General features: G+C 31.4%; 1 protein-coding gene across 10 annotated transcripts in view; it reads right to left on the bottom strand.

Annotated features, from left to right (window-relative positions):
- Window positions 1-5,894: 5,894 nt before the first annotated feature.
- LOC118182572 (liprin-beta-1-like) overlaps window positions 5,895-17,752 on the bottom strand; it is a 101,433-nt gene continuing 89,575 nt past the window's right edge. For all 10 annotated transcript variants that reach the window (XM_085809375.1, XM_085809373.1, XM_085809374.1 and 7 more), the window contains 7 exons: window positions 17,273-17,476; window positions 17,034-17,159; window positions 15,227-15,355; window positions 14,915-15,094; window positions 12,237-12,425; window positions 10,135-10,188; window positions 5,895-10,024 (listed from right to left, as the gene is read on the bottom strand). In XM_085809375.1, the coding sequence (XP_085665501.1) occupies window positions 9,974-10,024; window positions 10,135-10,188; window positions 12,237-12,425; window positions 14,915-15,094; window positions 15,227-15,355; window positions 17,034-17,159; window positions 17,273-17,476 (933 nt within the window). In that variant the 3' untranslated portion in view covers window positions 5,895-9,973. The remainder of the gene's footprint in view (window positions 10,025-10,134; window positions 10,189-12,236; window positions 12,426-14,914; window positions 15,095-15,226; window positions 15,356-17,033; window positions 17,160-17,272; window positions 17,477-17,752) is intronic.

The following is a 17,752-nucleotide window of genomic DNA, read 5'->3' as shown; positions in this document are numbered from 1 at the left end:
GTTTGTTTAGGGGCGGGCGCCATGTGCGCACAATTTGTGTTTATGGATGACAACGCCCGTCCTCACCGTGCAAACATCGTAAGCGAATGCCTTCAATCGGAGGATATCACCCGTATAGACTGGCCAGCATTCTCACCGGACTTGAATCCAGTAGAGCACGCTTGGCCGATGAGTTGCAGCCCGTCAACCTCCTCCTATATGTCTACCGGAACTTCGGAGAGCATTGCTTTTTGAGTGGTGTAATATCCCCCAAGATCAAATTGATAATTTGATACTCAGCATGCCTAGACGTTGTACGGACTGTATTGCGTCGTCTGGGAGACATACAATGTATTAACAATCATACCAACCATGTAATATTGGTTTTTTGTAAATAGGTTTTTTTATTGTAATTTGCTCTAGGGAGAAAAAATCGCTAATTTTTTTAATAATAGCAAACATATAGCATCTTTTTCTGCTCTTTACCTTTTGTTTAATAAATAAGCTTTACAAATAAGTCAAATTTGTTTTGCTTCTAACTCTTCCTTTGCCCGATTTTGCATTATTCTTAATTTATGCACGAGTGTATTTGGGACTGTTCGGTGTAATTATGTCAATTTTTAGTTATTTTTATTAAGGCAATTCATAGTGAATTTTTTTAGATTAAAAGGAACCATCTGCGCGTGGAGGGGGAGAAAAGCGGAATACAGAAAACGAGCCAATGATAAGGCCAAACAGAGAAAACAAATTTCAGCTAAGATGAAAAAATAACTTCACGGAAGAAGTAAACTGTCAGATCATGCCGGAATTCCGATTGTGCTGAGATTCTAGAGGGAATTTATATTTCTTGCAATTTGCACGACCAAACATGACTGCATATATGATCCCCAAACAATCTACAAGTCAGCATTTGGGAAAGAATAAACTTCTTCATCGACATCAAACGAATAGCTGGAGGACACATGAAACCATGATATAAAGATCTCTTTATTTAGATGGGAGCGGGCAGCAGAAAGACGAAAAACTAAAAATTTTTTATTTGTTGGACACATGCAATTGGCTTGTCATAAAAAAAAATGAACGGTCACCAACAATCTTTCTTAAGCAGTCAACCAGTATTATTAGCCGGTAAACATCAATCCCATTGAACGTCATAGCAGACATTTCACGTTATACAGAACATTAGTAAATAAAAAAAAGTGTAGATTTTGATTTACATATTCTAAAAACAAGAATGCAATTTTTTGTACACTCTGCAAGATTTATCAGAAACATGGTGCTGCCGTTACACCATACAACAGAATTCATTAATTGGAAAAAAAGTTTTAGGAAGATTAACTGAGCGCGAAGCTTCTGGAATCCACAAAGGTGCATGATTAAGTGGAAAATTCGAGTACAGCAAATGAAATCGTGCAAAGGCATAGATCACGACGTTGAGCGATTCATTAATACAGAGAAAGAAAAATTGAGAAAAATTTTATATAGTCATGGATGCGGTACTATATCTTTCAACAATCTGTCGTTCATTTCTTGGGTCTGATGAAATCCTAAGTAGCCTGTTCACAAAGTGTCCTCGACCTAGCGAAGGAAATTTTCTGAATTTAATCTCTCCGCTTGCAAAATATAATTCATCTCCTAAGTAAAAGCACCTAACAAAGAGAAAGGGATCATATTTACCCCATATGTATCTCATACAGAAAATTTAACTAGGTGACTCAATACATAAAACCGTGTGGTGATTGTGTGAGGTAAAGGAAAATTTAATTGATTTCATAGAAGTTGGTGGAAAGATAGGAGAATGTATTTCTGAACGCATTGTAGAAAATTAGTGTCTTAATTGACACTTGATGGTTTAGATATTGGACAATGTCGGTGTCAGTCTTACGACAACGGAATATGGCTGGCATTTCTAAAACAGTACAAGCTAGAATTACACAAATGAATAAGCTGGATGAATTTGTGCCATGTTTGGCTCACTCCTCGTATTTTGTCAGTATGCATTCTGCTTCTTCGTGCCCGGAAGCAGTTAATCTGTTTGGAATTACTCAGAAAATACTCGCTTTTTTGTCGGATGCACTACTCGACAGTATATTATTAAAAAAATGTACAAAATACAACTTAAAAGGAAGCAGCCAGACGAGATGGTCAGAAAAATATGTGGCTGTGAAAGTCCTTCTAATGAATTTACCAGAAATATTCAAATATTTAAAAGAAATTAAAGATATTTCTCTTGATGCGGAATCAAAGCATGAGGTAGGACATCTGTTATATGCTGTGAAAAATTTGAATTCACTCAACCTGAAAATTTGAGCAAATATTTTTCCAGAATTCAATTGAATAAATATAGAAATTCAAAAGGAATTCCTCTTCCGCGTTCTGCGTAGTTAATGAAAGAACTGACCAAAATTGAGGAATTATAAAAAATGAGAGAAAAGTCTTATGGAATATTGGATACAAGAATCTTAAAACAGTAGCCAAAAAAATTGTAGTCGAGTCTATTCGGACAAAGAATTCAAAAGCACAAAAAGCAATCTGATGAACTGTTTGAGGATGAATCACGAACACTTCAACCAGTTCAGATCGAAGTTTCAGCAAATTAAAACAGATAAAAAAATATCTACGATCATCGGTGAGCAAGAGCGTTTATCAAGTCTTGCGATTCTGGCAACCGAATATCAAACCACAGATCAAATTATGATGATTCCATGCACTTATTTGCAGAACAAAAGGCTTACAGTGTAAAATTTTAATTTTCGTTACTAATTCCGTGATATTTTAATAGCATTAAGGCAGGTAAGAACTTAAAATTACTTATGGCATAGAAAGTATCAAAAACAAGACAGGAAGCACGAACACTCTCAGTAATAGCCCATATTCTGTATAATCTTTTTCAGAATATTTCCTTTTGGCAATAGCCCATATTTTGTATGTAATGGTTCCATTAGTGGCTGAGCAATAAAAGCCGCTGAGCACTAGTAGTTCGGTCTGAGGGTCAAGTATAGGTGAATGGGCTCGCTGTAAGAATATTTCCGTGATTTTCCCCGTGTGTAACATAAATACAAGCCAGGTTTTTCTTACAAAGTTTTTTCCACGGGATATTCCTCCTTTTCCATGCAGAGCCTAATGGCGAAACACATAGTAAATAATCAAACAAATGTCCTCAGCAGTGGCTGAGTGATTAAGATCGCTGTATACTGGTAGTTCGACCTTGCCTGGGTTTAAACCCAGGCAAACAGGCTGGCTACATGGTTTGTTTTCGTGGATTTTCGCATGTGTAATGTGAATACGAGGCAGTTTCCTTTAAAATGTTCCTCCACGAAAGCACCTCTCCTCTAAGTAGATACCAGTCAGTCTCCTTAAAAATTTTTTCCACAAGGCATTCCTTCCTTTCCATGCAGTGCCTAATGGCAAAACTCATAGTGAATAATCAAACAAACGCCCTGAGCAGTGGCCGAATGATTAAGACCGCTGAATACTGGTAGTTCGACCTTGCCTGGGTTCAAACCCAAAAGAACGGGCTGGCTGCATGGTTTCTCTTCGTGGATTTCTCATGTATAATGTGAATATGAGCCAGTTTCCTTTAAAAAGTTTCTCCACAAAAGCACCTCTTCTCTAAACAGGTAGCCCTCCTGTCTTTGCCATATTCATATAATCTAACCCAACCTAATTTAAACAGTAATGCAATAATACGGAATAGTGAGAAGCTTAGGGGTTGCCCGTTGTCCCTAGAAAGGAAAACGAATGGTGGTGAGGGCTGGAGGGTTAGAAGCATTCAGGATTGCCAGATTTGGCGATATGCCATAGATGGATAGATGGAGCAGGAATATTCTAGAACAAATTCTTATCAGTTTTCCCATGAATGTACTTGAAGCCAGGACAAAAGCTGTATACACCCTGCCTGTACACAGAGTAGGAGTGTCTTGAGATCAGTAGCAGAGTAGTGGAGTTCAGAGGTTAGCTTGCGAGCGATTGACTGGGTTGAGAGCTCTAATTTAATGGTTTGCTCTGAAGCTGTCTTCACCGCTAAAGCCTGAAGGCTACATTCCAGGTTGTTTCATCATGTTTGTCACAGTTTTTCGATGATTGTAGCGTGTCTTTGGAACTGTCCTGTGTAATACTGACAAATAAATTATGTTTTGTTTCTTCATCAAGTGTTGTCAATAATCACTCCAAATCCACGAACCCGAAGAATGCAACAATATATATAAACATGAATTTTCAATCCCCACCCCCAAATTAGGCTAATAATACAGCAGAAAAAGTGTATAATTAGATTTGGACCTTTCCATGTGCTGAAAAAAATAATGGAAAACAAATCGTATTATATGGCAAACTTTTCACATATCACACAGGATGTTAATAACTGGTACACTATTTCACTTTTATCTGGTTTTAACCTCAAATGAAAGGGCTGAGCACTTTTTTTTCGTCAGGTACAGTTGACTGCCTGACAAAGTAAATATAACTAGTGCCATCTATTTGGGAAAAGTTAAATACATTTATAAAAAATCATTTGCAACGGAAATAAAAATATCAGAAAAGACTTTGAAAATACAGTTAGCTTCAAGAAATATTAACTTCTGTATTCAAGATTTTTCGTTAATTTTAGCAGAAGGTGGATAGGCAATCAAAAGATTTTTTGTATTTGTATTGACTGTGTTTTTTAACATGAAATTTTAGTTTTTTTGATATGAACAAGATTAATTAAATTGCATTAAGCACAGATTCCAAGAACATATTAATTCGCTATAATTCCTAGTAATCTTTTAAAGGTCTTTTAAGATTGAACCATAATTTTCATTAACAGAGGAAAATTTTGCAGCTAAAGAGTTTTACTTTTACCTATTAGTAACACAAGTCAAGAATTGTGTGGTTCCAGATTTGATTTAGAGAACCTATAATGACTGGCATAAGTATCCACGCATAATTCTTACATGAATGTTCAGAAAATCAACAAGACAAAATTTCAAAAGTATGCTAATCTGAGAATAAAAGCAATTTTGATGTGCATAGAAATTTCTCACACATATGTTCTAATAGATAAGACAAACAGGTTAGATAATGTCATAAGGATCCCATTTGCTCTAGCTGTACAATGTTCAGAATATCAGCACCCTAATCTAAGACGATTCCTGGAAGAATACAGTGGGTTTTTTCCAAGACTTCCCACTCCTAAATTTCTGCTCCTAAATTACACCTGATTTAAACTGTCTGAGGATTCAGGCACATTGTTTCTTCCAGAATCACAATATCACTATTTCTTGTTACATGAAAGGAGGAGAAGCAGGATTATGAAAAACTGTAGGATGATTCTGGGGCATTGGGTAGTAATGTAAAGCCCTAGTCTGAATTAGAAACATGGAAGATGATAATCTGTCGCCAAATTGCATTTATTGATCAAGTGTAAATTGTTCTTCCACCAGTCAATCTTAAGGCGGAAACAAGAAGGGGGAAAACATCCAAATCCTCCTGTCCAGTGACTGGGAGTTAAGCACTGACAGAAATATTTAGGATTTGGTTTCTTATCCACATGATCACCAGCTGACAAAAATAATACAAACTGAAAGTGCGGTTAACTGACACACAGCTTTGAAAATTGCATCTGGGGGGGGGGATCTTCTTATATGCAACTAAGGTGCAAAGATGTGGGCAAAAACTTGAATATTCTTAGTTTTACATACACATGTATTTCTACATGTATATCTAGCCCACCTTTGTACATACAAAGAAAAAAATTACACTGAAAATTTGGACTATGTAGCATTCCATTTCAGTGGACAGCATAGAAAGGGTTTTCTTTCATACTTAAAATTTGGTTTTTGCCTTCTTAAACACCCAAAGACTGCAAAATTATACATAATTACAGCATTATAATTTTAATGTCACTAAGCAAAGCAATAATAAAAAACACAACACAGCAGAAAATTAATTTTATTGTGTAGTAAAATACTAAACAGATTGATATGGGAAAGTGAAAATAGTAATAAATCTACATTACAAAAATTCACATCTTTATTTCATACAAAAAACTGCACTATATTTATAATGTTCATTTTGTGCATAACTGTTGATATGTCCTTTCTATAAATTATGGAACATATACTGAATATTTCTTCTGTGCCACACAGTATTGTTATTTGTATAGGTAGGATACAAAGTCCAACAGACTGCTAATGAATATTGATACACAAAAGCATATTCTTATAAAATTAAATAAGAATAATATGTAAACACATACATTAAATACAAGAGAGGGGCCTGGCATTCTGAGAGATACAATTTATATAATTATATATATATTTTGAAGACAAAACAGTAATAAATAAGTCATTTTTAAATTAAAGTGGTTAAATGATAATGACTTACTGCAAAGTGTGGATAAAAATCTTTTGTGAAAAGTTAGAAGTCAGGTAGACAAATGTTAGGAAGACTTTCAGAAGCACAATACTTTTTCCATAAATGCTGACAACGGTTTATTTCCTTTATTTTTAGGAGATACGAATGGAAGATAAATGCTAAATGTAGTAAGAAAGAAGCTTTCTACATTGCTGAAAACTAGAAATTAGTACACTTAGCATCCTTCATCACTCAGATATATTTATTCAAACATTTCATTACCAGCTTTATAATTAAAATATGAATAAAGATTAATATACCAAGTAACATACCTTACTGCATGAAGTAGCTATTAAATTTTCCTAATAATTTTAAAAGCTTGCTTTCAGCAATAATACAGTCGATTCACATTGATACAAACTTCAATGTAATAAAACATTGCAAAAGAAAGTCAAAACCAATGTCCCATTCGACAAAGGTAGTTTTTCTCTCAACATAAAAGTCCACTGATCAGCTATAATCACATTATAACGATCTTCTACAGGGACTAACTTCTCTTGCATGTAATTCCAGTTTACAATTAGAAAATTTTAAAAAATATAAGTTCAATTATGCACACTCACTTTTCACAAAATATATAGAATCAAGTTTAAATGGTTTTACACCATATTTAAGCATTCTTCAAAATTAAAAATAAGTATCATTTTATAATGATTCAGTTCTTTCACTCTCTTGAGATGAATAATAGATTTGCATTCAACTTCTGCTTCAAGTGCCTGTGCTTTATGCAAAAATATAGCAAATTTCCTAAAGCCATGTTTTGTTGCTCTTTTTACTGATCATCTCTTTCTACCACTCTTCAAAATATCATAAAAACTAATAATTTGAAGTTCAAGACAGGATCATATAAGTCTTGCCTTCAAATGAGGTAAATCACCACTCTGAGTGACATTTGGTAGAACTCAGCATGAACGATTTTATCCAAAGTACTTCCGCTCATTCAGAAGTACTCTCTTTTCTGCTCAAAACAATTATTTACTAATTATATATTTTTTCCCAAGATATAATTAATTGTTTTATAATTCATATTTTTTTAAAAGTTATATTAAGCAGAAATGCCTAAATAGGAGGTTTTATTTAATGAAATTTTAATTACTTGATTATTTATTTAAACTACTACTATGCATATAAACTACAATAACAATTTCTTGGTTACCTGAGGATTTAATGAAATACTTTATGAACAAATTATTTTTTTATTTTATGCAGCATACTTTTGTCAGTCCCTAGAAGGTGTTATAAGATTAACTCTTTCAACATCAAAGTTGCCCCAAATGCCCAAGCATTCGCTGGATGCCCGAAATGCCTGAATTATTTCATACCTAGTGCTTTCCCCCATCACGTTACTGCATTGCTTTCAGGTGTTATTAAATGACATGCCAATCATTCTTTTGAAGCGTCTAAAAGTAGTTCTGTTATTTTAATGCACCATCTTTTTTCTTTGTTTACTGTCAATGTTTAGCTTTTGATGCCGAAAGTTGCAAGTCCTGTCCCAAGGGGAAACTTCACACAGGGTGAAAGCGTCCAAGAAAGAAGTTCTTCTTTACTTAAGTAGGTTATGGTTAGCGCTGTAGTATTCAATTTGTCATGGGGGAAGGAAAGGCATTCCAGGAAAAATTCATAGACATGGGCATTTTCAATGTTTGGGGAAAAGAGATTTTGCTCTCTCTCGATACGAAAGAGTTAATTAACTTTACATTACAAAAACTTCCCAAACTTAATTTTAAAGAACAATATTGCAAAATGTCGCACTGAATTTAAGCATTTTATGCTTAAAACAGTAAACTGTATAACAACAAATCAATTCACAAAATTTAAAAGAAGTTTTCTGAGAGAAACAAAGCACATATTTTTGCAAGGACCAAATGCAGCAAATCTTTAATTAATGAACTCCCTAGTCGTTTTACCCCCCCAAACATGTGCATGTTCTGTTATGGCAACCAAATGATGCATAATAAAATTGAAAGAAATTTCAGTGCATCTTGATGATGTCAAGACATGGAAAGAAATTCAGACATAATTACATATAATAAACAAATATTGTTAGCTGCAGAATATTACTAAATATCAACACCTGTCACTGGCTAAGAAAATAACTCAGTTAAGATTTTCATAAAATTTAGGTTAATTTCATGATTTGTTCATAAACTAAAGCGTGTAAAAGAACTAGTAAGTGTATGTATGCTATCAGATTAAGCATTTCCTGTAAATCAGCATTAAATCATATGTTGAAAGATTGTTAGAAATAAAAGTATAAAAGCTGAATAATGAAAAAATACAGCACTTTTCAATTTTTATTTCAGGCCCAAAATTAATAACTTAATTGTTCTGTCATATAAATGATTTCATTTTAGATTCTAACATAGTACTGACAATACTGCTTTAATCAGAGATATTGCTTTCACAACTGCTAAAAGGCAGGATTCATACTAAAAACGTAAATATTGAAACAAATATATCATCATTATGGCACAGTGGCATAGCCACAAGAGCTTGCTACCCAGATTGAAATCTAAGTTTGTCCCCCCTCTCAATACATAAGTAAATAACTAACAAATGTGAATATAGAGAAAAATAAATTACAGCTTTAAGTTCATTTTTTATGTAAAAGTTTAATTCCAACATTTTAAAATTATATTACTATTTTGCTTGTTTCAATGCAAAAGTTCAAAAGAACACCCTTCCACACTTGTTTCATTTCCTTTAGAAATACTGAATATAAAACTTTGAAATATTTTTATCTTAGCAAGATATTTTTCTTTGTTAATGTTACCAAATTCATAATTTAGTTTATATTTGTATTTTACTTAAAAAACTTTAATGGAGTAAAGAAGGTATAATGAGACCAAAGCTCTTGAAATCTCCTATTAATTTCTTTGAATACTATAGCTGGTGTAAAAACTATTTTCTATTTTACTTCTCAATTCCATATCACAATTCAGAATCATTTTATTTTTCACCTGCTCAAACAATGATATTACACATGGAAAAAGCTGCCCCCTACAAGCTATGCCACTGTATAGCTGAAAATCTGTACTAAGGATTTCAGTTCATTTTTCATAAGACTGCAATTCACTTTAAGTAGAAAAATAGCAGTTTAATACCTTTCCAAAAACTACATAATTCAATGTAACTGAAATTTAATCCCCCCCCAAAAAAAATAATAATAATCAACTGCATATATACGAAAAAACTTATACAATCACTTTTATATGTGCACCAATTTAATTAAGTTTCCTACAAATTCTGTGAGTATTACAATAAAACATAACCATAATAAATTCACACACACAATAAACAATTACAATATACATAATTTTTACTAGTTAAAATATTAAGGCAGATATTATAGTATAAAAATTAATACTGATTTGAAATATTTCAAATGTGTATTTAAAATATAGATAAAATTGCACTTTTCTGGTTAAGCTGTCATTGAAATTCAGTGTAAAAAGTACACAGAAATGTAGCATTAATACTAAAGTTTTCACATATGAGAACTAATAGCTGCTCATCATTCCTAGCATATCACAAGGAAGAACGAAGGAATAGCTTTTGCATTTGCTTTATAGTGATAGTATAAAGGCACAATCTATCATTAAACAATTGTTGTGGGAGCTTCATTTAAATTTTCACCTTGCAAAATTGTCTGAAAAAATATAAAAATACAAATAAGATTAAAAATACATAAAAATATTTAAATAAAAATAATTAAAAACATATGTTGTTCCATATTAACTTTAAAGGTATCACACATACTGTAAGAGAAGAAATCTCTTTTGAGACAGCTCCTATTCTTTCCACTGTTTCTTCCTAAAAAAAAGTAACTATGGTAATGGAAGATATGTTCTGTAATGTTACCATACAGAATGAGACAAACAGAACAGGAATCTTTATAAATCATATTTGTTTCATACAGAAATTACATAAAACCAAAAATTTTTTTAAAACGGAGTTGCAGCCACACTGCCACACAATGAAAATTTTTATTAAAATGACAGTTTTATGTTCTAAGATATCTTTAGTCAAGGCAATAAAATTGTCTGGGCAAACAAATTTAACTAAAGATTTATAAACCCCATATATCAAAACTAATTGAGAAGATATCTTATATGACAAAACAATTGCTACTATGTTGTTGAAAATAATGTTTTTATAATCTTTTGAATTATTTAGTTTTGTTTCAGGTCTTAATTACAACATCTATTGTGGGATGATCTATTAAATGAGACCACAGTGAAGACCTGATCTATTAGATCAGAATGCACACATTACTTTTGTAATAATACTGTTTTTAAAAGAATTTAAAAAAAACCCTAAAATTTCCCTTTAACCCTCTGAGCGGCCAGGGTTTTCAATAAGAAAGCACAAATTTCCCAAAACTACTATGAGAACAAAGTATTTTTTTTATTTTAATGTAAAAACTCTCCTGGTATTTCATACTTTGATTTGTTTTCTTTTGATATATTGCCTTAATTTCTTTGACATACTTTAATATGCACATATATATACGTTCTTACAGATATCACAAAAAATATTCTACGCCGTATATATACCGCCTTGCCGCTTAGAGGGTTAAAGCCCTTTATTTTAATCAGTAAATAATTTTGCAGTTGCCAAAAAATATTTTTTAGATTATGGTAAGTACATTTAAATTACTGAAACAATGTTACATTAATTAAATTGGAAGAAAATTTGAGGACAGTACTGTACTTTAAATGCATGCGTATTTACCAATCAATGCAACTTATAAAAAATGCAAAATAAAAAAAAAAATCTATTATTTCTATTATTAAAAAAATCTATACTAAAAAAAAATTCTAGAAATTGCTTTCTATAGTACTGTCATGAACAGTGCCTAGCCACAGAGAATTTCTTCACTCGAATCTTTGATATTTTCATTTTTAGCAACCTAATATTTTTCAAGTAATCTTTTAAAACCATGCAAATTTTAATTGGCATAATTCCCCAATGAAAGTAGTTACCTAAAATTATCTTCTTGACACAGATTTGTTTCCTTGTTCATGTATTTTTAAAATGAGATCTAAGATGTTCATGTATTTTAAAAATGAGATCTAACTAAGATGCTTTGCTTTTATTATATTTTTGATTACAAGATGCAATAACCCATACAAAAATTTCATTTTTTTCTGAATTTTTACTCATAAAGCATTTTTTAAGAAAAGCTTACGGTGTGCTTTATAATCAACAAAAAATAAGGTACGCATTTAATTTCACAGTATAAGGCTAGTAAGAAAATGAACATAAAAAATGGAGATAACTGTTTTTAAGAATCACTGATTCAATATTATGGAACAAATTTTCACTTTTCTTCAAAAATGGAAGTGCAAAATAATTTAGCTACTAGAACATAGTTTATTCCATTAAAAGCCTATTTATTTATTAGCTGAAGTGTTGATTTATTTGAAGCAGCAGTTCACATGTTTAATATTTACAAATTCTTTGCACATTGTGTAACTGATTTTAAGCAAAATCCACACCATTAGCATGTAAATCAAGAATAATTTATTTTTGCACTTTTTTCATTAGCGTATCTTTAATTTCAATGTTCAGCAGTATGCCTAATAATAAAGTTTTGGTTTCAGTACGAAAATTCAGTCAAAAAGCTTCTGTTAAATGCATATCCATTTTTAATTACATAATAACAATATATTTTGTGCACAAATTATTTAAAGGACTTGCTACAACAAATTTATCTCAAAATCAACTAGTTTAAAATTGACAGAGAGGTAAAATTTTATTGAAATTTTCCTTTTCCATTTATTGTTCATGAAGAATATTGGCAACTTCCCATTCACATATAATTTTATACGCAGTTATGAGAGTGTTACGATTTTTACCTTTAAATCTAAATGTTTCTGCTCATGAGGAGAAGGGTCGCTATTCCTTCTTACGACTAATTTGTCACCATCTGAAAGCTTTGGAGCATCAGTAGCAACAGGAATATCCAATGGACAAACATAGTCTTCATTTTCAAAATCAGTTTTATTGCGCTTTTTCTTTAAGGCAAACTGTGTTTTTCGCATAACCTATTAAAAAAAAAATAAAAATAAATTGAAAATTTTTTAATCACAGTAATTCCTTTATTCTACATATCTGCCATCAGTCTGTACTGAAGTTGATCATACAATAAATAATAATTTACATCCACATTATGATCCTAATGAACCCTTTCAAATCAGAGCTTTTGATAGCAGAACCATTAGTTATTATGTATCCATAACTACAATCATACTATCTGCTGGACAACATTTCTTTATTTGTTAGAAACAAAATTGTGCAGTGTATTCTTCTGGAATGCACAGTTAATTTATTACTTTTCTATGACTGGCAGTAAATCATTTTGAAAAAAATACATGTTTGTGTGTAATTTATACCTTCAGATTGCAAAATTAATTAAAAGCCATTAAGCTGGCAATACAATAAAAATACATACTCATAAATGCTTTACAAAATTTTAGGTACAACGCTGAAGTTAGAAAAATTAAAAAAATATTACATATTATAAAACACATATTACATATTTTCCAGATAAAGCACAGTGCAGCCACAAAACTCATGCTCCCCAATTAGAAATTAATAACATGAGTTGCAACTTTGTAAATGCAGTCAGAAAGAATACTGTATAGGGATATCAAATGTTTAAAAGAGAAAAGCTACAAGGGTGTCAAAAACTGAAGAATATTTGATAAAAGCTAGTACAACTCTTTCTACAAAAAATAAGAAATTTCTATAAAGCCATTAGTATTATTTTCACAGCCATTAAAATTAAAAAACAGCTAATTCTATAGTACTTTGACATTACATCATTGGAAAAACTTAAAAGAAATGTGTACAGGTCAGTCTTCAACTTTGTGGCCCTATTACAGTAACGCAAGACCAAGGGCTAAAAATACACGTTTAGAAGGAGAAGTAGTCTTTATGCTTGTGCAAAATAGTATTCAAATAAATGTGCTATATAAAATGGAGTTATTTTGAAGCCAGTTTCCTAAAATTTATCAATATCATCTGACCATTCAACTCATAATTATAAAGCAGGAAAATAATGAGGAAATAAAGAATATTAAAATCTGTTATTTACTTTTCTGTGGTAAAGATATCAAGAGTGATTGCTCTATGTATATCAACACTGAACAACTGCATTATCTGTGAACATAACTAAGTGGAGTTTTTTGAAGATAAGTGTGGAGTTTACAGTATTTAGCACATATATGCCTAGCTGCATGCCATTTATTTAAAACCAGTTCTAATGTAAAGATGGAGTAATGTTCTATTTGTCAGCATTTTTTGGATTACTGACAACTTCAAATACAAATTAGTTAAAAGCATAAATAAGTAAAATAACATAAGAAATCCTGTAATTTCAAATTCGCATAGTAGTGTAAACTCCTCAAGACAAGGAACACAGAAGACTTTTATAGTCGTAAATTAAATATTTTATTTCATATTAAGAGACTGTTACTAACTTGGAACGTTTAGATATTATCACAAGTTACTCACAGAACATTTTCTTTAGATTAAAACACATCTCATTATTATGGATATATATAAGATTAAAATCCAATTCTAAAACCGATAACAATGAATATCGATATGCAACACACAAAGTATTACTGTGTACAATTTTGAAATTTACTCTAGTTTTTAAAAGCAAAAACAAAAAGAACAAAACCAAAATAATACATAATGATATAAACAAGAAATATATGAATTCAGAAAGATTCAACAGAAAATTCAAATTGAAAACCACTATTAATACTATCATCTATCTCGGACCGAACCACCAGTGTTCAGTGACTTTACCGCTCAGACGATGGTGGGCTCCTATCTATAGCAGTGTTGGAAAATTTTCTAAGAGAAAATTTAAGCTTAAGGCTTTCATAGCAAACGGGAATGGAACAAACAAGAAAACATTTGTGCAGAAATACTACCGTGATAGAAATACAAGCACATTTCATGAGAAAGTTAGCAAACATTGTTCAAAACTACGAGTTTACATGGGAATAAGGATTTTAAATTAAAGATCAGAGATTTGATTAAAGATGTGATCCCCATTGGGAATATTAAAAAAAAAGTAATGATATTTAACTGTAAATGTAATGTGTAATATTCACAGCTTCACCACTTTAAAAATATTTGTGGAAAATATACTTCCCATGTAGACTCTGCAGTTATTCCTTAAAATGCCACAGACTGTTTAATATAACTTTGAATTACATTTTAGCATATTTACACACTTCACTTTGAGAGTACATTTCATTCAGCATAAATATGCTGTTTTCTATTTTAAACTTTCATAAAATACAGATTATAAAGCACATATTTTTAAAGAAATGTCTGTTAAATGCAATATAAGAACATTATCAAATTTATCAAACATTATCACTTTATTATACATAAGTTATCAGTATTATCATACGCAAACATGATTTTACACCAATAACAGTCAACAGTACTATACTGCTTAAGACACCCTCTATTAATAAAATTAATGGCCAAAAAATTTTAAAAAAAGTACCTTAATTTTCACACTAGGTGAGAGTGGAGTTTCAGTCTCCTTTTCTCTTTTCACCTGCATCAAGTCATCACCCACGATATGCTTGAAATGTGTAGCAAGGTGCCGCCTAAGTAGCGTTTTTGTAGGTGGAATGTTAAGAAGAGTAGCAAATAAATTTGTGTTGAATTTTGGTTCATAAACCTGACAGATATAACAGAAAAGAAACACTGTAACCACACAGAGATAATTTCAATCAGCAATAAAATGCTTAATTCATATAGTTTCTATTTCACAAAATAATTATTCATTTATCAGCAAATGAAATTTTCTTACAATGAGTGCACCATGAACACCACTGCCTCTTAAGTTTGGAGCATATTCTGATAAGTCAACTGTGCGCAGCCATTCCATAACTCGATGATTGCTCCACAAGGCAACAAGCTCAGGAGTATACACTTTACTCTTAAAAAACAAAATATTAACATATTATTTCACTTAAAACTCTGATGCTTTAAAAAATTATCAGTATATGATGAAACATTTTTAAAGTACAGAATCGAGGCTACCAGTGGCCTAGAATTCAGTTTTAAAGTCTGACAATTTTTAAATACTAGAAACTTTGTGGAAGATTTTCTACTATCTGCCACAATGACAATTCTAAAACTGAGGGACAATTAAAGTTAGCTTACAACTTTGGTGATTGCAGACAAAATTTGGGCATTACAGCCAACTGGTTTCCTCATTAAACATTGAAACAACTACCATAGATTATCTTTTTTTTGTTAACTTTAATAAAATATTTTGGATAAAGAAACTAACTTGTCAAAATGAAAAATTAACTTTGTACTATTTTAATTGAGTACAACTGTAATAATTCAAAGTTTGGTACACTTCTGTTTATGAGAGCGAGCCAAAATGTGTCCAGATGAGCCAACTATAGCAATATTGTACCATAAAGAGTGCCAAACACCGTGACTCAACATGTTTTGATCCAGAGATGTTTTTTGCAATAAATTTTTTGAGAAGGGAACGGAGAAGGATTTTAAGATTTGGCAACTGCAAAATGATGCAAAGTCTGTCGTTAAATTTTTTCAGGAAAAGGAATTGGTCCAAGTGAGAGATATTTTTCAAATAATCACTATTATAACTTTGAGCAGCAGTGAATCTTCAGCATATTTTTAGATTATCAGTCTATCTCAACTTATATTTTACTTGAATTTTTTTTCAATGGGGACTCTAGCCATTCATAGCTGTTGGCCACTATTAAGGCCAGAAGTGGTGGTCTCTGTATTATGGAAGCACCATTACCAACAGGTAAGCCACCATTACCTCCTATAAAGAGATACACAAATGACATCTATGCCTTCTTGAGGATCTGAACCCCTGCCTTTTGCCATGGAAGTCAGAGTTACTAACCACTTTCCCATCTGGGTAGCATTTTGCTTGAAATAATGACACTAAATTTCCTGATTGTTAATGACTTGGTTGTGACTTAATTAGTCATTGACTTAATTTGTGATAAATACTGCTCCTTTGTGACAAAGATCTGCAATTCTTTAATATTATTACAACTAGTACTTTTTCTCATATCAGATTGCAAAGTTCTAAATGTCTGCACAATTTATCTTCAAATAATAGTGAAAAAACTAATTTAGAACAATAAAACGATATGACTGATCAAGAAACCACAACCCTGTGCAATTTCAGGAAAAGAGGACTCTAACTAGAACAAGAACATTCTAAAGTTTTTAAATTAAGCATTGTAAATAGATGTTTAACATATGTAAAAAATGTTTTACATACTTTTTATCGTATAAAATTTTAATATAGTTAATAAATGTATTTACGTATATCTGTAAATAAAGTAAAAAAGATATTAATGGCTGTTATGTAATTTTATTTTTATGTTTTTTCTTCTGAAACTTTTTGTTCATTAATGACCTGAAAATCCAAACTAAAATCTGCGAAATCCCAAGAACGCCAAGTTTATCTTCTACTGTTATTTGAAAAAATGTATAATGCTTACAAATAATTAACAATGATAAAATTTTACCAACCTATTACATTCTACATGTAATTAAATATATTAACACTATCATTTAAAAAATTGAATAAATATACTGAAGGAGAATGTTGGTACCTCATCTGGAAGAGAGCGTCGTATTAAACAGTGTGGATCAAAACCTTTCTCTCTCAATAGCTGAATTCCACATCTGATACTTATATGATGCAACTGGCTAGTTACTTTCAAAAACATTAAGTCATCCTAAGTTAAATATATAAAATGCATGATTACACAAATACATTTTAATGCAATAACAAACACACAAATAACAGAAAAAACTGGTACCTAATGCAATAAAAATGAATTGTACTCACAACTGTAATGCAATGCAAAACACGACCATCAACCCTTGCCTCAGTAAAAGCATCTTTGTACTGTGGAAGGCCCACATCATCCAGCCAACGAACTACCCAGTGATAGTCTAGAGCATTAATTGCTGATGGCAAATTTGACAAACCAGAACTTTTAATGGCTAATAATAATTTCTTTTTATGTAAAGGATTTTTCATATTCAGTTCCTAACAAAAGTGGAAACATACATATGTAATAATAATTTTAAAAAATTGTGAAATCGAGACACACAATATTATATCTATATTACAAAAGTCACAAGCAAATGAAAAAATGCTCATTTTTGGTATTTTGGGCTAATTTTAGGTTAGTGTTTTGTCTGATTATATAAATATACTATATATACTGTGAAGAGGCAAAACATTATGATCACCTTCTAAATAACGTGCTGTCTAAATAACAATGTTTGGATTGCAGCTGCAACTCACCTTGGCATGGATGCC

The sequence above is a fragment of the Stegodyphus dumicola genome, chromosome X2, assembly GCF_044657685.1.
Source record: "Stegodyphus dumicola isolate Sdum_Otavi_A_Nest chromosome X2, ASM4465768v1".
In the NCBI taxonomy this organism is placed as follows: domain Eukaryota; kingdom Metazoa; phylum Arthropoda; class Arachnida; order Araneae; family Eresidae; genus Stegodyphus; species Stegodyphus dumicola.
Note: the sequence above shows the minus strand (reverse complement) of the source record. Positions and strands in the feature narration are given on the sequence as shown.